Here is a 27,004-nt window from a genome sequence, read left to right on the forward strand (position 1 = left end):
TCTCTCGTCGCATCCGGTACCGGCTTGTTCCCTCAAAACCGCTTGAATGTAAAAGCGATGTCGCGCGCGAATGCATTAACTCTCCCGATTGTCTTTGATAAATTTTCCTACTCGTTTGCTTTTGCACTGGCGGCAGCTGAGAGATCATTTACTTGGACGTGACGCCTGTAAAAACAGCTGTAAAATCTTTTTGCCTGTTTCTTCTCAGTGGCCACTTTCATGCGACGGAAAGCTAATTCATGATTCATAAGATTAGAAAGTAACTCAAACCGAACGTAATGTTTACGACGTAGAGTAATTTGCAAGGCGTTCGCTTTAATTTGCATTTAGCGTTCGACTTTGCAAACGTTACGTAATGGAAATGTCACACCGCATAAACAGTCAAACACGCGCTCCTAATTCACTTCTTATGACATTGTATAATATAGAAGAATAGAAAGAAAAAAAAACATAATTTGAATATGCATATATGATCGCGTTGATGGAAAAGTGACACAATTAAAAAATTAGCATTTTTCAGATAACAGAAGGAAACAGAGAAGTCAGATGTAAGAAGATCTTCATTTTTAAGATTGGCATTTTGAGAATGAAAGGAAATCAACTCTAAAGTTTAGGCACAATTTCCTTTTATTATCTCTTAAAAATGCAAATTCGCTTGTGTCACTTTTCTATCAATGCGGCGATATGCATTGATGTCACGCCACGCGATATCGATGGGAAATTGCTCGGTTTCAGTCTATTTCGAGTTAGCTACGCTCGCGAGATCACGATCGTGTACGAACTCGACACACAAGCACCGGCACTTTCCACGGCATTTATCTTCGTTGCGCATTGTGTTTCGCGACTCGATTAGGACTTGACTTTTCGACTCCGACACGTCGCGTCGTCGCGTGCAACGCTCGCTCGGCGACGACGTGGCAGGTTCACCTTGAAAACCGGGAGACCGCCCTGCACCCTGCACCTGACGCGACCCTGTCTCTCTCTCTCTCTCCCTCTCCGCTCGTTTCTGTCTGCCTCAAGGCCGCTGAACGCGATCGCATTATTCTCTGTCGTTTTTCGTGCTTCCCGGTCCTCGACGTGGTTTATAACGGCGTCCCGTCTAAACCGTGTTGCGTGCCGCGCACGAGCTTGCAACCCTGAAGCCGAACCGTCGCTATTCGCTTTCCCCCCTCCTCGACAGCTACTATACGTGCTCTTAAACATACCCGTTGTTCTTAAAACATATGTATACCTATGACAATCGAAAGTGCAAAGTCCGAAGGCCGAAAACGACTCGACGTCACGAAATCTAATAATCTACGATATACGGTACAGCGAATCGGCGAAAGTTAATTCATAAGTACTATAATGAATTTTGATAATTTTGATTAGAAAAGTTCCCGAAAAGCATTATATTGTATCGATTAAAACCGCGCGAATCTGAATCAAGTAAGTGAATGCGAACAAATACGAACGAAAAACTTGTTTTAATTAATGCGAACAGCATTCGCGAGGGGTTCGTTTGTATTTGTTCGCATTTGTATTCGTTTACTCTGGATCCGATTAACGAAGTAACCGCTGATACATTGTGTCTAAACAGATTACAGTGCATGTTTCCAACATCCTTTATTAAAACTTGTGGAAACTGCGGCGACAGCTCTTGGAGTAAATCTGATTTCTCTACCGAATCGTGTTCGCGGTTACTTATGTTATTCATCAAAGGTACGGAGGAAACGATGCAAAGCTCCTTCACCGATTCGTGAAACACGGTATATGTATGTACATATATATATATATATATATATAAGAAATAACGCAAACAATATATATATATATATATAGTCTTGGTCTATTTACGTTATGTATTTCTTCGTCTATATAGTTATATTTTTAGACACAAATCACATTTGTCCCCGAACACGAACGGCTTTGGAGGAAGGAGATGTGTCTTTCACCTCAGGTGTCCTTTATTGAAGATTTTCCGGCGAAAACATATTTTTCCGTCTTTTTATTACGGCATAAGCCGCGATATATACGAAACTTTCAGCGCGAGCTAAATCCAGCAATGTGGGAAATTTCGTAGTTATCATTCGACGACAAATGGGGGATGAAATTAAATTCCTCGGTCCCATCGTGGGCCAATACATAAAATGAAATCATGATAGCTTTCCCATATCGCATAATTAATGCCCGACCTATATTCTTTTTTCTTCGATCTGAAAATAAGTATACCTAATAAACTGTATTGATCTTATTTTGGCAAACGAATGAAAAGGATTATAACACAAAAATTGGTATTTTTCCTTTATTCTTTAACCTTCTGTCTTATGTGTATTTAGTACTTAAAAAGAGTAATAAAGTTTTTTAAATTAGAGCTATATAAATGATTTAATTATTATTAAATAATCAAAGATATAAGAATAAGCAACGACATGCATTGAAAATAACTCGAGGAAACCGTTGGGATTTTCCAAGATTCTCTATTCGTTCGGAATTGTATGGTACAATCGCCATGGCCGAAATTGCTTCCAGCGAGAAATATATATTGATCGGCCGCTCCCTGCAGAACACGGAAATAAGCTCGGGAAAATCGCGGCATCATGCTTCGGGAATAAAAGGAAAATCCGCGAAGGTGGATTTGTTTGCAGAAATTTCGGTCGCTTAACGAGCGTCTCGACGCTCTCTCGTAAATCGCGCCCGTAAATGACCGAACGATGCAAATTTCTTCATCGAACTCGTAACTCTAACGTAAGAGTGACTCGAGCAAGCATCAGCAATCGATCTCTGGATGAGCGGCGAGGACGATCGCTGTTTATGTATTCTTTCATCGCATTGCGCGCACACGGTCGTCGTTTCCGCAACACCCGGTTGTTTACTCGAGCGTGTCCGCGATCGTAGATAGATTTCGGAGCGCGCTCTGGCCACCAGATACTGGCCGCCGTGTGTTCGGGTGAACTCGAATCGGGAAATGCCACCGGGTGCAGCGCGATATCAATTCCGATCTTTCGACACGAGAGATATTTTTCCAGAGGTACAGGATACGTATGTCTCTTTTTCGAACAAAACTACCGTGAAACATGGCTTTGAAATGCCAGATATCATCTGGTTTTAGTCCAAATGCATCGCGAGCGCGCGCGGGATGAATTAAAACTACAGTAAACGGCTTTAAAAGTACGATAGTGTTTAATTAATACCTTAAAGTAAATATGTATATCCCCGTATTGAAAACTGTTGATAGAAAACGAGTAAAAAAATTAGAAAATTGATATTTCAATAGGAAGAGACCCTTCAATTTTCTAATTTTGTTCATTCTTTTACCCTTTTACGGATAATTTTCTGTTTCAAAAATGATTTTGATTTGTATCTCACTTTTCCATCAACGCCGATACGTATATAGGTAATATAAACTCGCGAAAATACCGTTAATTACGTTCGCGTGTACTGATAAGCGGAATACTATAATTGCACTCCCGAGATTAATCCTAATATATACACATCGTGTACAATTATTTTCTACAAATTAATTGCTACCAGTCTGCGCGATTAATTAACTCTAATTAAGTAATTGTAAGTTTATTCTCTTTAAAATAAATTAATTATCAATGCATGATTGACTAATAAGTAAGTAATACGAGGCTACACAGAGAGTGATACACACTTGTCATTAACACCTGCTAGCTTGAATCTCGTTACACGAATGACAACACAACGCTTAGCAGCCTTGCGTACACCCTCTGTGTGTATGCAACAAAAATAAACATGACTGCAAAATATTCAACGTTTTGTGAAATATCAAAGTATTATAAACGTACGTTGAATATTTTATCGTGCACTTTAAATTAATTTCGAACTTGCGTTCATTAGCACTGTCTAAGATTAGTTCCATTTGACTAATTGAGAGAGAATTTTAGAATGGAAAGATACTGTTACTTAATTTAAATTTTGACGACAGAATGTGCTTGAATTTAATTAAAGAAAATGTGTATAAATGTATTTACTAATAATAAATTTTAATTCTTACAAGTAAATGGTTCAGGTTCATTGTTCTTTTCTTTTAAATAAAATGTTTGATTCGTTAAAAAAAGAATGATTAGTTTTAGATATTATTTCAAGAATAAAATTTATCTCTTTATTTGGTCTCTCAAAAAACTATTTATTTAACTGATTTATTATTTCCAGATTTTAATTCAAGAGATTAAAATTATATAATTGTAATAAATCAAGGATTATATAACAAATAGAAAAAGCGAATTAATTTCTGCAAATAATGTCGCAAATTAATCTCATTTTTTCTTTACGTATTAAAATCACATAATTTCAATATTTTCGAGACATAAAATATTATACGAATAAGAAAAATAAATAATAATAAACTAATTTGTACAAATTTCTTTCTTAAACCAAAGAGAAATTTCTTCAAATTAATATTAAATTTGGTATCATTGATTTACTCGGAAAAAAATTCTTATTAAATATACCTATAACCAACAAGATGAATACTAACAAGAATAATATTTCAATGAGACCAAAAAGAATATCCAGTTATCACACACGAAATTTTTTTTTAACAAAAAATCTTATCATTCTTGTCCTATTATTATCCTATTATTATCCTTTATCCCATTATTCTTGTTGATATACATATCTTATTGATATAATAAAAACATAAGAGGTTTTCTCAGTGCATGTTTGTATATCGTTGACGTATCCATGCCAAGTTCGGAAAAAAAATTTACGAACAAAAGCTACTTTATTATATCATATGCAATATGAAAAATTCTTATTCCAACATTCTTTCGGAATTCATACAAAAAACATAATAAAGTATTTTACATTATACGCTATAATTCTTAATTTTAATGTATTAAAAATCTACTTGAGCTGCAAGTTAAATTTTTCCCGTAATAATATTTTCATTTCTCTAGAAAATTGTGTAGATTAATAATACACACATACATTCTTAAAAGAATCAATTACTGAACCATGAGAAATAAAAAAATCACGTCGTGTTTGGAGACAAACTTCAATCCTTAATTAAATCGTGATTGCAAATATGACGTAATGCATATCAAATTGGCTCTCAAGATTTATCTGTTAAACCGTATCATGTCTCAAAATCGATTTCGGCTTGAGTTCTTCAGCTGAAACGCGGCTATAAATACGGGCATAAAAAGCACATCGAACAGGAGGCTCGGTGCAGCCGTCCGACGGCTCGATGGTTGTTTGTCGATCTTCCCGTCAGTCTGACATTTCTCTACTGAACATGACTGTTTACTCAAGAGCGTTTCGACAAAGTCCAGCTATAATCAAAAGCCGATCTTGTCCCGAAAATGTAATTTGGATAATACCTGCGACTCGGGCACGCACAACGCTCGAGTTGTCTTTCCTTCAATTAAAATAAATTTCCAAGTATTGTTTAAAGCAATTCGTTAAAAAAAAAGGAGACACGATAAGTTCGGAACATTCCGGAGATAATTCGATAATCGAATTCGTTTAAGGACGCAAACGCTGGGAGTACAAAAGAACGCAATGGCGAAGGAAAAGAGAAGGACAGACTAGACGCTTGACGCCTCAATTTTGTTATAGTTTCGGAACCGTGACTAAAGTTTTAAAGTTATTGGCACTGGATATGTAGGTTAGTCGTTGTTCGCACTGTTAATGTCTCCTTCCCGCCCCCTCCCCTCCTTCCCATGGGCTACTTTGCGCGGTAATCGATCGGGTAACGAGCGACCGAAAAGGCCATCCGTTGGCCCGCTGATTGCCCGACTCATCGTCGCGATACCACTGACGCATCGCGATACAGCGCAATATCGTTAGTAAAGCGAGTGTGAGAGAGAGTGAGAGAGTGCGAGAGAAAGAGAGTGCGAGAGAGAGAGAGAGAGAGAGAGCTCTCTGCTTCGTTACTCTGATTGCTGTGCAATGCCTGTTTAATCAGATTCTGTGCTCCCCGATGGTATACGTTCTATAATACGGCCAGTTATCCCCTCACACGCTGACAGACGCGAGTAATGCTATATGTACTTGAGAAATTCTCGGTGTAATCACGCATCTTAATTACCGCTTTTCCACTCATTACGGTAAATATGATTAATCGCTGACATATATACGCGTGTCTTATCTAAAACAACGGTTTATCTCTTACAATTAGTTAATTAGCTAGATATAAAAGAAATTTTGTTGCGAAGCAAATTCAAATTTAAAAAAAATATTTAGAATTGACCGAAATAATATTATATGAATTAATATTGTATGAATATAATATTCGTATAATATTATTTTAGTCAATTCTAGTAAAATAAAACTTTACTTCTTCTTAATAAACATTTCGGAAGATATAGCTCTATCTTATAATAAAAATTAAATCGCGTTAAAGTTAAAAGCGGCGAAAAATCCGCGCTTCAAGAACATTTACAGAATAGACAAATAAGTGACTCACCAGTTCTCAGAAGCGTCCTCGTCGAGGATGGTCCCGTCGGCAAGTCGATGTGGCAAATTAGACGTCGTGCGCGGTCGATTCCGGACCCTCGGCGGACCGACGACACCGGTCCTCGACAGGCCAGCCCGGAAGGACGCCCTTGCCCTGTCGACTGCTCGAGTCAACGTCATTGAGTCTCATTAGTACTTGTTAGTGAGTTGGTGTTAGAGTGCGACGGCGCGGCGTGCAAAAAAGAGCGCAGCGCTCTCGCATAAATTACCGCCGCGGGAGTCGGCAATTATGCATCTACGACTCCGGTCGATACGCTGCGACGGACGACCGAGAACAGTTTTTTTTTTATATTATCTACATCCTCGACGCTCGGCTAATGTACGCAAAACACGTAGGATAAACATGCAGGACGCGTGGAATGCAAGCACGTTGTGTAATACCCGGCACGACAGGTTTTTCACGAGACAACATGCGCATACGCTTAAGCTCAATTAGACAAGTCACGTTAAAGCTGCTAAAACAGTTTGCGATAAAACGCACATGTTATTACTTGATATACTGATTACGATATATATTATTATATTTTCCTTATTTTTCCACCTCGATGCACACGAGGTCTTCGTTCGCGACGCGCGATCGATTTACCTCTTTAAAGAAATAATAGATTTTTAAATTACATAAGCATGTCTTATAATTCTTTCATAATAACAACGATTCTAATTTACGTATTTTAATATTTAACGTGGACAATATTTTTTTTATTTTTTTTTTAATTTCTCTTCGCAACGATCGCTACTTCCCTCTCTAAAAAAACAATAGAATTTCAAATTTCATAAGTACACACGCAACCTTTAGAGTAACAATGATTGTAATTTACATATTTAATATTTAACCCGGACGATAATTGCCATTTAATTGCCACCGTCGAAATATTAATGACACGAGCGCGTCGTCGAAAGTTAACGATGAATTTAACTTGGTCCCGACTCGGCCCATCGAACTTGTCACTTGTCAAGGTACTGGAAAATCCATTTGCCACGCCGCTCGGCAAGGATACTTCACAAAGATAAGTCAGTCAACGTCGTACTTTCAATTCGCCGTCCGACATCGGCGCGGCCCGGCGACGTCTGGCACACAGATGACAGAATGTGCAATCCCCCGGTTTCTGCTCTTGATTTCGCGCCAGCCGCGTGGCCGTTGAACTTACGTTAAAATATTATCCCTTGTCTTGGAACCTACGTTCGCCGCGAACGCCGCCAAGATTCGTCAGCCTCCATCAATCGAGAAATGTCCAGCGCGCGTATATTGATCGCGTTGAGTTTTACCGGGAATCGCTCGAGACGAGAGACGCGAGTCATTTTTTTTACGCGCGCGTCCTCCTCGCGTAGATTTAAAGTTTTTTTAAAAATCGCATTAATTTCTCAACGAGAGTGTCGTTAATATTCATTAGTCATTTGTCAATCGGAAAATGACGTGATTCTGGCGCGCGTGCGAATGCATCAAAGCGCGCTGAAAAAAAAAAGAAACCCCGCGCGATTATCGGACGAAAATGCGCGCGTTATTTGCTCGTTACATTTAATTTCGGTATGTAAATGCGCGCGATTAAAGCGCCAGCGGTAAAACGCGACAAAGAAACAGCAATGTAATCATACATTCGCACTCGGATGCGCAAGTCGGGCGGGATGAAATTATACAGCCGCGCGATCGCCCATCGTCAGCGCGGTCGAAGAAAAATTAAGCGGATAAAGAGAGAGGCTTTTGGGAGAAGAGCGCCGACGATCAGATACGACGGCCACAATCTTCTCGAGTGCGCGCTATATGCACTTATCGATTGTTATAAAACCGAGAAGAGCCGCTTTCGCCGCGAATGTCCGCCGGAATAATGTGCTGTTAGGATGCGGATTGATTGAACCGTTTCCGAGTTGTTTTCCTATGTGATATATCGACTCGGGCAAATATCACGCTGACTCGGTAATAAGACGAAAACGGATGGAAAACAAATACGGGATCGTAAATTGAATAATAAAGTAAAGTAATCTGAAATAAGTGTAAAATGAAACCTTTACAAACAGATAATTGCAGAATTTATAACAACTTTATATATAATATTGAGTTCTAAAGGGCATCTTAATTATACAGACAAGGAACTAACGGAGTTAGTTTTGAAGTATAATTATTTGCTTGGTAATTATTTAATGATCATTAATTGGTATAATCACCACACTAGACGACCGATTTATTTAGATGATGGATTACTCCATCAAATATCCGTTATTGATTGCATTTTGATGAGGCTAAGGCTGAATAGACTAAGCTGCGAGAGAGACAATCTCAAACTCCGTACAAACTATCGATTGTGCGGATTATATCGGTTTTCAGAATTCCTACGCATTCAGTTATTGGTATCTTGAGTTACTGGCGACTTGAAATAGCAACATAGATACTACTCGTTCGTATGGCAACGGCACGTCCCTTGTATTTTATATTTACAATTAATTGTACGTATATATTTGAAGAGAAGCTACTGTCCGTGTATCAAATATATTAAAAATTAAAAAAATTTTGTCACATTTAAATAAAATTTCTCGAAAAAACAATCATACGTTTCTCTCCGTTTATGATTCGCTACGAGGATCACATGTGCGCTCTCACAATTTGTCCGATGAGCAAATTCTCTCTTTTCGATTAAGGAAGGAAAAACCCGCGCGATAATATCTAAAGCCGAGCGAGAATAAAGGGGGGAAATGTAATCGCGTCCATTGATTTTTTTTTTCATGCGTGACGCGCTCGTCGAAAAAGGCATTTCCTCGAGGCACGCTCTCACTCAGCGCTACGCGACTTTCCGCCACGATCGATTTCTGTTACAAGTCTCTAACCATCAGCTGAGCTGTTTAAGAGGGAGGGAGGGAGGGCGGATTATCAACCAGGAGGTAAGGCACCTATAGCTAACCTATTCGAGGGCATAACATTTATTACCGGGTCAGGGTTAACCGTTAGGCGCGCCACACACGTCCAGCGCTCTGCAGCGTCACTCTAAAAATAGTTTCGCGAGCACTCCAGATATAAAACGCGACCACGTGTCCCGTCCTCCCGTACGCATATATGCATGTGCGTATAACATACGTGCACGCGTATTACATGCGCGTATACATACGTGTGCCTCTAAATTTGTTCGACAAAAAAAAAACGACAGGAAAGTTTGTGCAAAAGCTACGGTGTGCGTCAACGGATTGCATTAATAAATAAGTCGACATAAAAAAAGTAGAAATTTCATTAGTAGAGATTTCAGCGGATAGGTACGCGGGACAGCAGCATATTGAGAGCGTAAACTTTTTATATTGTGTATTTTACGCTGCATCTGCGGTGACGATAAAAGCAAAGTCTAGTTACTGCAGAAGAAAAGACTGTCGCGCTTACGCATGAAAATATTGCGCGTAAACGGGAGTAAAAAGACAGTCCGCGTGTTTTGAAAGGGTAACCAGAAATTTCAACAAAACAAAGAAAAAAATCGGTAAAAAAGAAAGAAACGCACGTGTACGTATCACGTGCAGGAATGACAATGGCGTAATACGCGGATGTAATTGCGCACACGAAAGAACTCTGCGTCCGAATTTCTGCAGGGATTGTAACGCGGCTCATTATGCGGATAACACCTGACCTGAATCTATGATCGTAATAATGATCGTCACAATGAGGAGTAGCCTACGTGTGTGCAGTACCACGTCCCACTTGCGAAACACGGTGGCGCGATGGCGGCCCCGAATGTCAGCGGCGACGACGATGTCTTATAACGGACGGTGCAGCAGGAAATAATGATAGCCGCGTTTAAAAGCCGCAAGAAGTTATATGTGTGGGAGGCACGAAATGTCTTGGCAGGATATCGTGTGTAAACGTTAAGGGCCGGGGGGGAGGAGATGCCGTTTGATCTAGCCGGACAAGTACAATCGGTACTATTTTGAAATCGGTCTAATTTAATCGAGATACATTATACGGCATACGCTAACGGTAACAGCAGCTGACTTGATATTTTTGTTTATCTTTTCTCAAATTTTCCATAGAAATTCAACACGCGCGTGCATTCCAGTCGTTCTCGAATTTATCTACTATTTATTAACAGCAATTGAAGCGGGAGTACATTTCTGAAATCGGTCTAATTCAATCGAGATTCACACGGTAAACGATAGTAGACTTTCGATATTTTTCTTTAACTTTTCTCAAATTTTCTATAGGACTTCAACATGCGTGCACTCTGACCGTTCTCGGTCTATCATTTATTAACAGCAATTGAGGCGCAGCGGAACTTTCGTAAAACAACGGGGATGTGCTTTCGAATCTCGAGGACCACTGCCGCGCGAGTTTTACGGTGAATTTTCGTATACGAAACTCCGCGCACACGGGACGTGCATTGAGACGAGTCGAAGTAGAACGAATAAAATTGGAACATACAGCGTGTCGCGAGCCTGTTGTTGGCCTGACTCGGCGGCGGGATCGCGGGCTGCGGTGGCGGCTGCGAGCTCAGATCCTCGAAGTTTATGATTTGCAGGCAAATGTCGTCCACTTCGCTCCTTATTAGCGCTATCACCTCGCTGCAGAGAAACTTGGTTCCTAAAACAGAAAATTAGCAAAGTCAGATAACCCCGTCCGAAACGCCGGCTGTCTGACGTCCTTCGAGTTCTCATAATAAATGTATATATCTGTTAAATATTAAAGAAGCAAATTTAAACCAATTCTTTGAATTAAATACAATTCCGTTATTTTTAACCGTCATGTCTGTCAAAATATATTATTTTAATACAAAATATGAGATTAAACTACGTCTAATCAATTTATTTCTGTAGAATTTTCTAATGAATTGCTTACAATTAGTTTTAATAAATAACGTTCATATTAACGTGTACACTTGATAAAGATGAACTATAATTATAAACTAAATTTGAATAAAATTTGGTAATTTATTGAATTAAATCGTTTAATTCCATTATTTTAATTAATTTTAAACGACATATTGAGTAAAAGCAATAATGGCCTCGCGACCTTTATGTAAGGATGATTAAAAACTCAAATTAAATATAATTTGGCAATTTTTTATGAATTTAACAGTGCAAGTGAATAGAGCGTTTCGCAAGGCTTAAAAAATTTACTTGTAAGATAATCTGCGAATACAAGGATCTCGGCATTTCAAAATCTTAAAAAATAAACACTAGCAAACCTTCAAAATCTTAAAAAATAAAGATCAACACATCCAAGAGATAGTATTTTAAATAAATTAATTCTTAATATATATATGTATTCTCCTGGCATAAAGTGGCGTATAAGCGTATCAGACTAGTCGTTTGAGGTGCTGGAGTGTTATACGTGCAAGCTCCATCTGCACTCGATATCTCAAGTTCCCGACGGCACGTCGAAATCATCGCGTCGATGGCACTTTGATGCGTGTCAAGGACTATCGTGGCGCGACCGTAAAATTCGGAAATATTGAGCGGTGAATCAGAAAGTACAAACCGCCGGGGAAATTCATGCCGGGGCACGTACTGCGAGCGCCGCGGCCTATTCGGGCCGACGCGACGCGACGCGCGACCGTGCGACGCAATAAATATTCCAGATTGACGTTTACTGGATGTCTCTTAGACACCGATGCGCAAAACCGCGGGCATCGTCGGCGACGATATTTCATTTTGCGAATAGGGTGCGCGGGAAAGACAAAAGAGCCGATAGTAAAATTACGAAACTCCGCGCCCGTAAAAGTCCCTGGATCGCGCCCAAATAGCCGTCCCGTTCTAGCAGCGCTAATGTCCTCGTAAAGCCTAGATTGTGTTGCTGCAGTGACATAAAAGTGTTAAGTCGCCTCCGATATGAGGCCGCCGCTGTGAACAACTTCGTTACATCAGATCGCGTCAAAGTGGTGGAGTGCAACGTCGAAGGAGTTTATCGCGGCCTGTTGCAACTTAAATGCTCGCGCGGCAGTAAGAAAAAAATCGTATATTTTATCTTTGACATTAGTCGTGAGGAATATGAGCACGCGATATCGACCTTTTACAAGCGTCAACGTTGGTTTCCTGCTGCGTAATTAAATAAAAAAATTATCATCAAGGTTGGAATCTTATCGTCTCCATCTTCCGCTGGCGTTTTCCACGGAGGCAGCGGCTAGCCTTGGCGGCTAATTGCAAAAGTCAACGCATTCGTGACAATCGGAGAACCGGACAGATAAGATACATCAGAAGAATAATATGAGTTTTCGTTACGAGCGTTGCAGCTTCAATTAGAGAAGTCTCGGGACGCGGCCTTCGCGCGGAAGGAAAATAATTTCGCGCACAAAGCTGCACGCTAACGAGATTTATCCGAGGTGTGTAGTTTCGCGAAACTAATTAGCGACGATGTTTACGTGTCAAGGCACCTTGGCACGGGATTTCAGGGGGCGCGGGACGACGCGGACGGCGAGAAAAGTCGCGTCCCCGCGTGAAAATCGCGCTCGACCAGAAACCGGAGCCAAGTCTGCCACCTGGATATTCCATAACGAACGCGGCATTCCGGCGTATGAAGCGTCAACATTCCTGATAAGATCCACATGTCCTATCGGATTACACAAGCCCCGCGTCGGTTTGACTTTGGTGGTACCACAATAGAACGTGCATACGTTTCCTCGCCGTGGATCAAACGATCGTTTTCCCGCCATTCTCGATCGATGTCACGGCCAAGGCTGATGCGCCAGCATATTTTTATCCTCTGCATACCCGGTTATATTATATCTTGCGCAACGTGAGGGGAGAGCTAAGATTACTTGCGAACTTTCGCGGGAGAATGACGACACACCTGCAGATTCGTGCAATGCATTCTTGATAAAACAATTATTTTCTCTGCGAGGAACACATCTTTCTCTCGCGTCACTTCTCTCCACACTTTTATAATCCGATCCGGATGTTTCTCTAACTAAATTAGCTAAGACATTCCGCGGACAAAGCGCTCCATTTCATCCGGGCAAAGCCCCAGTCGTACGAGTTAATTTCGCAAGCTCGCGCCTCGCATATTGTTTAATGCGGCCCGATACCGCTGTGGTTTCTTCGGCAACGTCACGATAAGCTGTCCTATCGATCCGCGTCTCTCTCTCTCTCTCTCTCTCTCTCTCTCTCTCTCACTCTCGGTTTTCTCTTTGTCCGTGTGAAATCACGCACGTCACGATCGGTCACGCATAGTTGATTTTTTAAGTCCAGCTGTGAAATGCAAGCGACGCTGTCTCCAATGCGCGCGCGACTCGTGGATTCCAGGCACGGAGCGAGAAGAAGCACGTGCTACTATAATATATCTTCTCGAGGGATAACGATTTTATATCCTTTAGAAAAGAAAATGCAATCGCGTAAGAAACTTGCGAATAAATTACAAAACTGTGCAGGATTAAGCCATTTCCTTCTCTTTCCTCATGGCATTCTCTCTGTGATTTTAACATCAAATTAAAAAAATGTTTGTTTTTCTTGTTTTATATAACGTGCACAATTATCTAATTGTAAATTAATTTAAATATTCTAATCTTATAAATTTAATTAGAATTTTTTATTTCGAACGTATTATTTGTTTTTTGCTTTTTAATAGTTTGCCGACTCTATATATTTTATTCGAAAAAGAGACAAAGACTATGCGCGTTTGATTAGAAAGCACATGCAAGAGCCAATCAAAAAAGGATTATACTTGCTGGTTTGTAATATTGTTATTTCGTATTTGTAGAGATAACAAAGGTTCATCTCAACGTACAGGTTTCAGTGTACTCTTTTCCTATTTCGTCCACAAACACTAAAAAAAAGCGGCTTTATCTTTACACGAATCGGGGAGAGGGGTGGAGGAGGATCTGGATGATTCAATTTTTATGAATAAAAAGATGAGTTATCGGATTTACATTGTTATCTCGATGTATCTCGCTAAAGGCGATTTTACTAACGCTATTTCGCTTTAACTCTAAGTTTATATTCTTACTCGAAAATTTTCGTTGCTAAAGATCATTCCTGTGAAAATTATGTTTTTTCTACAGTTGGAAGGGAATGGCATCAGAATGAAGAATTGATGTGCTGGAAAGAGTGCGAAGTTTTTTCAGCTGGATGATACCACCGAAAAGGTTAAACGATATCACTGGGAACAGCGTTTCCCACTTCGGCGTGTCTGATAAGGCCAGAAACGGGACGTTTCTATCTTTCGCGCGCGCTTCCGGCCCGAATCCGGTCACTCGGCGAGCATTAAAGATCCAAAAGTGCAAAAGAAGGGGCACGAAAAAAAAAAACGAACGCTGTAAAACACGGCGGAGATACTGCGGCAGTTCATTTTATGGGGACGGTATTTTGAAAACACGCGCGCTCGTAAAACCGGCTCGTAAAGGTGGCCGTTTCGTTGCGCCCGCCCGCGTCCCGTACGCGGAGTAAATTTTTGTGAAACGAAGTGCGCGAATTTTTGCCGTACATGGACATCCAGCTGCTAATCCAGACGCTACCGCCGCCGCCGCAAAGTTTCATGCTCACCCGGAGAATTCACTGAAATTTCTCTGAAGCTAGAACAAATCCCACGACGCAAAAAAAAAAACGAAGAGAAAATTCGCTGACTTCAATACCTTTATATATAAATGGTAAATATAACAATAAACAAACTTATGAAGATTTATATATGGTAAATTTGTAATATACAATAGAAAATATTTTATGCTGTTGTTAAGACTTGTTCAAATTTTGTGTTGAATTTTTAACAGACCCGAGTGTTAATTTAACATAAATGTACGGCATTTGAATATTTTGTGTTAAATTGATATTTAACACGAAACATTTCTTAGTGTCAAAGTAACACAATTTATGAATAAGCGAATAAATAACGTAAAAATAATGTAGCTCTAAAACGTAAATTCTCTAAGAGAAATGAATAAGAGATAAATGTGATATGTGTAATTTAATACATTATAAATATTAATTTTTATTACTAAAGAAATATGCTCTTGCAATATCCAAATTGTGTTAAAATGTTACATTTCTTGTGTCAATTTTTACACAATGTCTGTGTTACTTTCTAATATATTTGTCTTGTGTTAAATTAGCATAAAAATTTGGGTGGACCATTTAAAACGTGAAATGTGTTAGATTTAAAATAAATTTTTCAATTGTGCATCCTCGAAGATATATATATAATTACGTTTATGAATGTATAAGTTTCGTCATATAAGATTGCGTACTAACAATAAGACTTAGACGCACTCCAGAGATGCAACTGTGCATTCGCCTAAACATGAAATATGCATTATCGGTCACTATCGTAAACTGGATGGGGATTAATATATGGCATGACATAATTCCCGAAGCGATCGTAAAAGCCGTCCGTAGCAAATTGCCATTGACGGATTAATGCGTGTTCCGGCACGACGTGTATCGTGTCGAAACGTGAACGAAAATTGAGGACTGTACAATAATCGCCGGCAAAATAGTGAACAGATCACAAAGTTTGTTACGTATTGAATCTCTTTTAATTATTTATGAAAAGCTCTCACAGCTTTCCTTTTTATATCCCTAAAATATTCGAGACAAGCGGCAAATTGAATCTTGAGAAAGAGAGAATGTGCTACATGGACACTTTACAGACTTTTCTTCGATCACGTATACGATTATCGGCTACTGATATATTTATTGTACATCGTCGGGTGCTTCAAAAATTCTCAACTTACGTAGAGTTTAACGCGTAAAGTTTTTAGCGGAAATCGTGAATCGATATAAACGCGCGCGCGAGAGGTACGGGGAGGAGAGTGAAGTCGGTGGGAAGACAGGGAAAACCCGAGAGAACAAAGGCGCGGACGTGGCGCGGATTTTGAGGGAATTTTTCGCCGGGAGATACGCGAGGCAATTCACACGGAGAGCGTGCGAAGAAAGGGGAAAGTTTCTCGCTGTCGGGGATGAAAGTCCGGGGGCGGCAATTTCTGAGACCGCGTGCAGGGATGATGAACATCGGAGAGCACTCGTTTTGTCCCGCTCGAGTGATCGCCCGGCCGTCTCGTTAAGTCCTCGTGATACAACTTTTCAGGCGGACGAAAAGGAGTACTCCGCCGTGGAACCGCGCCGACGACGGTTAAGCGAGAAAATTTGGAGGATACCGCGGGGAGGAGTGGAGAAGCGCGCGGAGGGGGGGGACGATGCGCCGCCGTCGAGGGTGAATGCACCCACGACCTGTTCGGTATCATCGAAAAAGGGGGAGGGGGAGGGAGGGTGATATCGAATGGCGAGGAGATAAAGGGGATTTCGCCTTCAGGACTCTCGAAAATCCGTTAATCCGCCCGATAAAACATCGTCGGCCATCGATCGCGGCAAGAAGGATCGACGGGGTTGCCGCGGAAATAATTTTCAAACTTTCGCTCGTTGAACCTGTTGGTAAGGAGAGAACGACGCGTTCGATCTTCAGAGTTGTCGCCGATCGAAATTACACGGGAAACAACAGATGCGGTCTTCCGTCCGAGCGGGCGGAAGGACAAGAGGGGACTGGAACGAAGGATGGGATTTTTATTAAAAGAGGCACGTGAGGAAATTGTGCGAAAGAAAAAAGCCGTTGAGGGATTATTTCGGGATGGTTCTCTTCTTCTTCTTCTTTTTCTTCTTCTCACGGCGAGGAAATTGCGGGTTGATTTATGGTAGCGTCGCGCTCATTCGTGTTTCACGCCGTTTGAAATAGCCGGCCCGATGGTGGTAGCGAAACGCGTCGGGAGAGCGCGGCGAGTTTGCGCGGCGCGCTTTTAGCTCAAAGAAGCGGACAAATTTCTCGCGTAGCGTCGAGCTGTCGCGATGCGCGCATCGATTTATTTCCGTGAACGCCGGCTAATTCACGTGGCCGCGCCGCCGCCGCGTCGGTAATTTACAGCACGCCCTAGGGAGAAGAAGCACACGGCGCTTTTCGGCTAATATTAGAGTGACGGTAAACGCGCGCGCGCGCTAACATGACTGTAACAGTTTCGCGGATGTCCACGGGCCTCGTGCGGAAAGAGAGAGCAGGAGTCCAGTAGTCTGCGCCTATTTCGAGAGCACCTCGCGTAGACAGTAATAAACCCCTCCCTCCTCCATTGCCTTCCATCCCGTTGATACTTATGTACAACCGTTTTCATCGGCATTCTCGTTACGGTCGACGGGCATTGTCGTTTCACGACGTCGAATATTACTAATAAAGGGGGACTCCCTCGCGACTCGAATCGGCCGTAAGCGGTACTCGTTTCACAGAATATTACGTCTTTCGTCGATCGGAAGGTTGAATGCAGCCTCCCTACAGCCGTACGTTGGCAGCTACTCCCCTATATTGCGCCGAGCGTAATAAAATGAAACCTACATTCTTCGAAATTCCTTCACATCGAATTCAATTTGTTCCAGATCTGGTGAATACTTTAGAATTTGTCCTTCCCTTCACTTGCGACGTTAATAAACAAAATGATTAATGTTAATTGATTAATGATGAATGTTAATAAACAATGTAAACCGATGTCGTAAAAAACAAGGAGATCCGTCTAGCACCGATATGCTTTCGAATTAGCTGCAGTCTGCCCAGGAAGCGGCTATTCGAGCGGGAACAAGGAAATATGCGGGTGTGACAAAGGAGCGCGCGCGCGGAGAGACGGATATTTATGGTTATCAGCGAGCGCGTAAAATAGGCAAGCCTCGCGGAACAATAGTCCTGGCTGACGGCCAAACATATCTCCGGCGTTCCCGGCCGCGCCGCGCGCGGTCCCCCGGCGCGGCGCGGCGCGGCGCGCGGTGCAGGAAGAAACAGCCGGAATTTGATAATACGCAGCGAGGCGAAGATAGCGAAATGAGTTTCTAAATTTGCGACGCGGGCAAAACCGACCCCGCGGCCGCTATAAATAAGTATCCCCGGTCCCCCCCCTCTATCGGGACGCTACCGCGCTCCAAAAATAAGCGCGAGTCCACGCTTAATCCCGCAAGACTAATTTACACATGGCCCTTCCTGATCCAGCAGCTCGCGGGAGGCTAGCACGCTGACCTTGCGACCGTCCGAATCGAACAGGTGATCCCCGATCCATCATTCCCTTCCTTTGATTCGTAGCTCGCTAACAATATTCTATCGCTGCAAGCGTTTTAATACCGTTTTAATTTATTCTATGATCAATTTTATCTATAACCTGCAGTTTTATCTCGCGATTTAATAGAGAAACAAGTTATGGTTTTTAAGAAGCTCTGTTCATCACGAGTGTTTAAAATTAATTACAGATTAAGATAAGCGCAAAGCAAATGTCTTTCCGCTCGCGATTTCACGAGTAACAGTTTGCATAAACTTTCTATAATTAACCTTTCGATTTTCTTATATACCTACATATAATATATAATGTATATATAACGTTACATTGTTCTATGAATGGCAACTTGCTCTATCGCCGCAAGGAGAGGGACTACGGTTTCCAGCCGGTATAGTTACCACGCGTCTCGTGACAATGCCGTGCCGTGCACGTTTGGTGGATAGTCAGTCGGGTCGTGATACCGCAGTGCAAGACCGGAGTGGTTAATAGGTTAACAGCTACCTCCAATTGGTCGATGACGCTGCTGCCACCGTGACGTCACGGGGGAGTGCAATGCCCTTGTGACGTGGTGTCGTGGCGGTGCAGGCCAAGCGGTGCACAGAAATAACGCGCGGTCTCTTTCCCTCTTTCTCGATTCCACCCTCCTCCGGCTCGTCTCTCCTCGTTTACCTTACCCACTCCCATCCCCTTTTTATTCGCGCTGTCTCCCTCTCGCACTGGCCTTTCACTCTCTTCCTCGTGTTCGCTTCCTTTTCGAACTGTGCGCTCTCGCGCGAGCTCGCGTACACTGGCCAGAAATGGCCGCGTGATCAGCGACCCTACCAGGATCATCGTAAGGGATGAAATTCGGTAGTCGGTAAGCATCCCGGCTGTCTCTCTTCCCCCCCCCCCTCTCTCTCTCTCTCGTTAATCGATCCTAATTACACGCTGGAAGCTCTCGCGCATTTCGCCGGAAAGATATTTCCGTCTACCTGCGGCCAGGGTTAGAACTTAGGCGATCTAATCATATCCCAGGAATGTAACAATTTTGGAGCACAAGCCACAGAGGTCGGATATAATGCGAATATTGAGTATGATTCCGCATGACCTGCATTCACGCCAAAACGTTCATATAGAGTGTATACTGGTGAAACCGAACCGAGCGCATCGTAAACGACGGAATGCGGTCATTGACTTTGATGTACTTACTTGCGATAGGTCTGAATGCGTGTCAATAATCGAGCAATTTCTCTATTATGTACAATATTCGAGAACATATATTTATAAATATGTACTCGTTTCTCGACAATCTTGTCTTTTTCTGATGTCTCGTAATGACGTAACGTAAGTAAAATCCACTCGCAAGTAAATAAATAACGATATTCGATCGTTTGTTTGGTCCATACATTTATTAATGCGACTCGCGCAGAGCCGTTCTCCCGAGGATCGAGCTAGAATTAAACCATCTAGTGGGCAAACAAGTATCGTATTAAACTTCCGTCTCAATTGTTGACGGACCGATTCCTACGAGACAGGAGTACACGGTTCGCCATCCAGGCTCTCCATTCTCTCGTTACCTTCGACCTTACGGGGAATTGAAGCTGTCGCATAGGGATTTCCGTCATCATAAGACGTAACGTAAGAATTAGCCAATGATTGAGTGTATAGAACCATTTAATCAATCGTAGAAAGACTCTAACACTTTATGATTGATTGATTGAATTGATCTATACACTCATTTATTGGCTTCATTTTTACGTTGCGTCTTATCGATTACGGAAGATTTGTATGCGAAAGTCCGTTGTCCTATCGTCAGCTACTTCCGAGAATATTTTGGATAGCTAGCGAACGATAGATAGCTATTGGTAAGACTAATTTCGCCGGTGCCTTTGAAGAAGACGCGCGCGCGCGTGTGTGGCCCCTTTTCACTCGAATGAAAGGTAGGCGTCCGGTCACCTCAGAAATAACGCCTGGTCTTTAGGCGATTGTCAGCGCGAACGAGCTCCTTCCTAGAACAAGAGCTGGCAGTGCCCGAGAAAGCGGTAATCTGCCGCGCTTATGAAAGAGACGATGGAGAGTTGGAGCCCGATGATAGTGCTGAATGCAACATTTCGGGAACTGACGACGAAGGTGACATAGTAGGGAATGCGAGTTCCACATTTTCCCGACTAGCTTTAGCAGCCGCTCGTGAAATATTCAAACACTATCGGATGCTCGATTCCCGGTCGGATAATATTACAAGTCGGATAATATTAAATGAGGCTTTTAACATTTTGAATTATGTTTCGTATATATTACCTATCAATCGATTATTTATACGATAAAAGATACATGAGATATCACTACATCATTTAGTCTCTCATGTCAAGAGAAGTTTTCTATGATAGTTTCGCATGTGATATTTGGTATGCTTTCAGAGAACACACCTCCCAGCATAATGAGACAACAATAAATAGTCATGCATCGTTTCAAGTGGAGTACGATAAAAATTTTGAGAGATATTTTCAATTTATTGCCGTTCCCTTATGAATGGGGAAATGTATTTCTTACGCGCCGCTGATTGAATTCGAATTAGAGAGAAGCGCGCGTTGAATTTTTCAGGCAGTCGCTTCGGAGTTAAAAAAGATATGGAGAAAAAAAAAATCATAAACCGAACTTCGCGAGTCTCTCTTTCGATATTCTGAAAAAGTTTACCGAATGATGTGTTGGAATTCGTGTCAACTTGGGAATCGCGCGGATCTCGATGAAAGCTTCCTCGAAGACTCTCGTCAGAAGGATTCTGCAAATCACGTGGACCACGTGGAAACTCGATTTTAAGAAAACTTTATTCTAACGCGCACATTCTCGAGAATATCCGCGAATCGTCCGAGAAACCGCGGGGCTCTCCCGCCGAGGTCGAGCCGCGATATTTTCGAGACGCCCGGTGTAGAATATTAATTACGCGTTTCTCTAAGTGTTAAAAATACACGTTAAGGAGAAGAGTGGCCCTGACCTTCTCACGAAATACATTGATGTATAAATACAGAGAGTCTGTGGGCGCTGAAAGAAAAACTAGAATGTCAGGAAGCCAAATAGAATTAGAATTGGCCTACAAAATCGGCAAGGGCGGAAAATGTATGGTTTATTTTGATTATTCCCCGTACGATGTGCGCTTTATTGCTATTATAATCGCACTTGTTAGAGTCTCCAAAGAAATTACGTGGCTTATAGATAATCCGATTTGATCAAGAAAAGGAACACGCGCGGAATTAAATAACAAAGTTATCGATTCTCCCGAGTCGTTAAGAATTCGCTTAAGCGGAATCGCACAAAAAAAAAAGATCCGATTTTATTTTCATGGAGGAAGAAGAAGGGGAGTGGGAGGAATAATAGCTGAGACGCTGGAGAAAACGTGATGGAAATGGTAATTCTATAGGATATCGACAGGGGGATATAACGTTAATTGTAAGTGTAAGTAAATTAAACCTACAATTTCGCGGGGATCACTTCTTGTTCCTCTTCTGGACTCTCCGTGTCGCAGCTCATCTCTCGCCCTTATTCGCGCCAATTCCCGGCGGAATTTAGCGAAGCCTCGCATGAACAGGTCGAAAATCGATTTCACGAGAACGGCGGAATTTCTATAGCAATCCGAAGGACGAATGAGTCTCTTGTTGGGAACGCGATCGAGCTTACGGTTCTCTCCCTCTCCTTCTCTCTTTCTCTCTCTCTCTCTCTCTCTCTCTCTCGCTTCGTTGGTGTGATATAAAAGATTCAAGTAGACAAGTAGATCTTGTGCTATTCGTATCATGTCCTTCTCTCGAGATGCAGAAATTGCGCGACGTGCGTGAAAATTCAACAGGTAATATTCGTACTGTGGTAAAAACTTTATCGATCGCAGCAATTGCGTATAATGATGCGTGGCTCAATTATAATACGCATATTTTACTTTAAATAGAAGCTACTTAATTTTTCTAATCATAAAATTATAGCCTTTTCGTGATCAGGATCAGCCTTAATTGCAATTAAATACGTGTATCAATAGATTGTCAGATGCAGTAGTAAAATCAGCAATGGTTCAGACAACACGTTGCAGCGACAGCCACAAAAAGACGGGGCGTTAAAATTTTACTGTTTGGATTACCGAACCGGCATACAGTCGGTGGCGCACGAATTTTATTCAACGGTAACGCTGATATTGGAAACGGTTTGCGAAACGAAATTTATTCACTATAGACAAGTTAGATAATGAAGTACCCGCGAAATTGTGTATTCACGTGATCAATAACATCGTCGCCTTTTGCTAAAACGTTGGTTCTGACGAAATTTAGAGCGCGAATAATTTAACTTTCTCTCTCTCTCTCTCTCTCTCTCTCTCTATCCAATCGTCTGCAAAATTTCGCATCGCGAAGAAGAGCTAAAATTGCAATGTGCTGGAATAAAATTTCACACTCTTCTTATTTCAGGTAATTGTTATCATTATCAGATTTTCAATTTTACGTTGCATGCTAATTAAATAATTGCTTAATGAAACTTTATAATACCGTTTCTCGCAATTCATGAACATTTACACTTAACTACGTTAAAGTTACCGTGTTCGGGTTTTCTTAGCATCTTGAAGATTGCAAATGATATTAGCGAACAGAAAGTTGCGTAAATTCGTTACTCAAATAGTTACTTGCACCACATTGCGCGTCACAATGTCAACTAGGACAATGTCTTCATCATTGTAATTTGCGTCTTACGTAACGATGAATTCCGCTCTTTTTTAGTATAACCATAAAATTCATAACTATGTATATATTATAAAACTCGGTCACCGCAATTTCATTCCGTCGCAGCGTTCGGAGCTACCGCCGCTTCGTTCGCAGCATCGGATCCACCATTTCACGTGAACGAAATACTGCGCGAATTTTCTCTCGACGCACCGTAAGCTCGATCAACAGGATTGCCAGCGCGCTAAAAGCTCGCCTCGGCCAACCGCGCGTCGCGTGCGACGAAGATCGCCCCTTCTCTCGCGATCAAACGCGCGATCATACGCAAAAGCTCGGCTCGCCGCCGCCGCGGTGACTGCAAGCTCGCATCTCAGGCGTTGCCGTGCCCGCCGGCCGTTTTCCCCTGGCGGCGAGCTTACGGCGGAGACTTTCGAAATCGTGTGCCGTGAGTGTACCGCGGCCTCGGGTCCGACAAGAGCCGATCGACCGGCCATGGCGCGAACGCCAGTCGCCGGGTCGTTGTCCTGTGACGCCACAGAAAGCTTTGTGGCCCGCACACCGAGCTTGCAGCCATCGCCACTGCTGATGGCATAGAGTGGGAGGGAGGAGGAGGCCAGATGGGAGCGGTGGGTGTCATGACGTCATATGTGGTAGACGCCACCGGTGGTCCAAATACACGTGGAAGGGGTGAGTTCGTGTGCCGTTCCGTGATGTCATTGACTAAACGACGTCGTGTATGTGTAAGAGAGAAAGAGAAACAGAGTTCGCGAGAACGAGTAAGTGAGCGAGCGAGCAAGCGAACAGAGAGAGAGAGAGAGAAAGAGAGAGAACGAACACGTGAAAAGGGGTACAACGGAAGGAGAGGGCAGGTGTTTTAGAAACGAGAGAAGGGGTTGGAATACGAGCACACGGGGCTATTCTTGGACACCTCAAAACACTGTCCTCGCGGCCGCGTTGCGTAACTACGTGGGAGAGCTTTTCTGAAGGAGGCGTTCGCGAAATGGCCATCGCAGAAGAGAAGAGGCAAACGAGAGAGTGCGAGCGAAGCGGAGAGTGATTATAACGAGTGGATTTCATTTATTATAATTATGGAGCTTAATTAAATCATGCTGCATAAAAATATTAATCCGCATGAAATTTTATTCAAATTCTATTTAAATCTCCCTGTCTCTTCTTGTATACATAGTTCGAATATAGGCGGGATAATTTATAACGACAATATATAAGAACTTTAGTCAATTTAAAGAAAAATTTCGAGATAGTTTTCGTAATATAAATGATTTACAAGAGAGATCTACGTGAGATCGATATTAAAAAGTACGATGCATTAAACTGATAGATACGGTTTTCGGATATTGTAAGTCAAATCTACAATATAATCGATACTAGTCTATCGATATAAGTTCTCTCGCTAAAATGGAAGCGATTTGTCGGGAGTGTCTCTTCATCTCTGACAAGTTCGCTCCATTAAACGCGAAAGGGTTAGCGTTAATGAACGAGCGTTATCATATCTGTGACAGGATAATTGATACACGCCCGCTCTTATCTATCTGCAATTTTCACACAGCCCGAGTCCATTAATCGTCCTTTCAATTTAGATTATAATTTTTTCATTCCCGTGCTCGCGGCATTATTCAACGTGATACGCGAAAGCAAGTCGGCCGACAACTACCAATTATATTTTCGTCACAGATTTGTTACAATGGCAATTTATCTGCTAGCGTAATATGTCACTTTATTATTCATCTCAATTATTATCGTTGGAAAACATGGAATGACGATATCGCGGCAATGCTTTCGTAAATTTATCACTCTTATTTTTAATAATAAACTTTGGTGCCATTCACACACCGTGCAAGATTTGTTAATACTTTAATTCATTATATCTCTTTAAATCACCTTGCTTTTAAAATTACCGCATAGATTTACTTCTCGAAGCCTTGTATGCCGCAACTGTCAACGCTATATTTCGATTGTTGAAAGTTTCACGTAATTAGCAAATTGCAGCTCTATCTAATGCATGTCGCAATCGTAGTTCGAAACTTGGCCGTCCATTGATTAATTTTCCATACTTGGTTACTGTATACAACGTAGGTAGAGGCCGTTGTGCAAGGCCGCGTGTTAGAAAGGCTCGCGTTGCGTTAATTCTCACGAAGACACGCGCTTTCTATGTTTTATAAATCGATTTACTCCGCGGCGAACCAAACGGTGCAAACGATAGCAATTCAACGATAGTCAATTCATTATGTAGTTGATTTTATTGAATCTTGAGAAGAAAAATATTGGAATCTTCAGGAGGAAGACGAATGCAATTCGACTTATTTACGGTGTAACATATGGAAAACAATATAAAATATCGACTAACGTCGAAATGATTTCATAACATCGAGCCATCTGTGATTGGAAAATTGCCTACATACCGTCGACGACGTCAGCCTACCCTTGTAGCGGCTCCTAAGAGACTACTGTCGTGTACTTTCCTTGGCCTCGCGAAGTGGCCATCAACGTTTACGTGATGCGCGGCGCTCCGGGAAGAGCGCGAGTTTGTTATTTCAACAAAGGGTAGAATCACTGCGGCGCACGTAACTATCCATGAATCTTCTATGCCAACATTCGCGGTGTTTTGCCACGGTGGCCGCGGTTTTCTTAGTAGTAGCCCCTCCGCCTCCGCCATCCTTCCGTTTTTCGCTTCATTGATACTCTTACGTAGCGAGGGGCCCCTTAAGCCCCTTAATTAATGCGTCTCTCGCGGAGTGGGAGCTTTGAGTGCACCCGAGTCCATCTTACGCGCGAGAGAAGCGCGGAAGAGTGGACGAACTTTTTGTGTCTGCCACAGCATCAGGCACGACGCCGAGTAGAGCGACGGAGAGAGAAGATGAAAACGGAACGGATGAGAATGTATTTGCGCAAGTTGTGCTGCCGCAGCAGCTGTTAACAGCTCGAATAACATCAGTGATTACGTGCCTCGTTAGCTAATTGTTGACGGACGATTACGTACGTACGTAATCGTATTATCTACATATTATGATCGATTATGATCAGGAGCATACAGCAAGGCGGGCGCTTGTTCCCTCCTAAAATTTTGGCAAGGAGAAACAATTAAATTATGAAAATCAGTTTTACGACGAAAAGTTAAACGCTCATTGACTCACGCGTGGCTCGCGCGTTATTCAGCGAACTTGAACGAGCTCAAGTTCGCTGATGAAAACTGGCTTTGATACAAGTATTTTAATAAGTTTTGTGTAAAGATAAATTTTTGATTCTTCCGAGTGAAATTCTCATGGGCGCGCGCATAATTATACGATTGTCACATTTACTACATTTATCCGCATATCCGTGTATATTTTTTTACGATGAAAAGCTACTGGTATGTTAGTTTCGTTTGTCGACTAAAGTGTAGATTTATTAGTTTTTTATAAAAGAAGGAGCGCGCGTTACACGAAATCCGGAAAGTTAAACTAACTATTAAACCTACATGAAGCCACCCAGGTGGGAGGTTCTGCACTATGACTATGATAAATTATACAGTGGTGACTATTGATTTCGCCGCGGCTAAGGTCAGACGCTACGGCAAAATAGAGTTCGAGAAGTAACCACTGGTCAGAGAAACAAATTCAATCTTCTTGCTCCAAATATAGCGGGGGACATCGCTACCTTTGCTACATCGCGGTCCTGCATCTCGGAAAAAGTCCTCGTCGCTAATTTGCCAGAAGGAAGATGTCGCCGGGCGAGCACTTTTGATTTCACGTAAACCGGGGAGTTGGTATATAAAATTAAGGAATGCGGCATTCATCCTCCGAGAGACCCGTGTAAAGACGTATGTATATCAAACACGCGAAATAAGGAATATACTGAATTTTATATCGAACTCTCGGCAATTTGCGCTTAATTCAATCCCCGTGT

The 27,004-nt window shown here is 42.0% G+C and overlaps 1 protein-coding gene across 1 annotated transcript in view; it reads right to left on the minus strand.

The window, feature by feature from the left end:
- The window catches only part of LOC105462575 (potassium voltage-gated channel subfamily H member 2), a 102,374-nt gene that overhangs the window by 60,654 nt on the left and 14,716 nt on the right, over positions 1-27,004 (minus strand). Inside the window, exons 3-4 of the mRNA XM_011709272.1 lie at positions 10,853-11,011; positions 6,416-6,566 (exon numbers count right to left, since the gene is read on the minus strand). Of these exons, the coding sequence (XP_011707574.1) occupies positions 6,416-6,566; positions 10,853-11,011 (310 nt within the window). The remainder of the gene's footprint in view (positions 1-6,415; positions 6,567-10,852; positions 11,012-27,004) is intronic.

The sequence above is a fragment of the Wasmannia auropunctata genome, unplaced genomic scaffold, assembly GCF_000956235.1.
Source record: "Wasmannia auropunctata unplaced genomic scaffold, wasmannia.A_1.0 LD336097.1, whole genome shotgun sequence".
NCBI classification, from domain to species: Eukaryota; Metazoa; Arthropoda; class Insecta; order Hymenoptera; family Formicidae; genus Wasmannia; species Wasmannia auropunctata.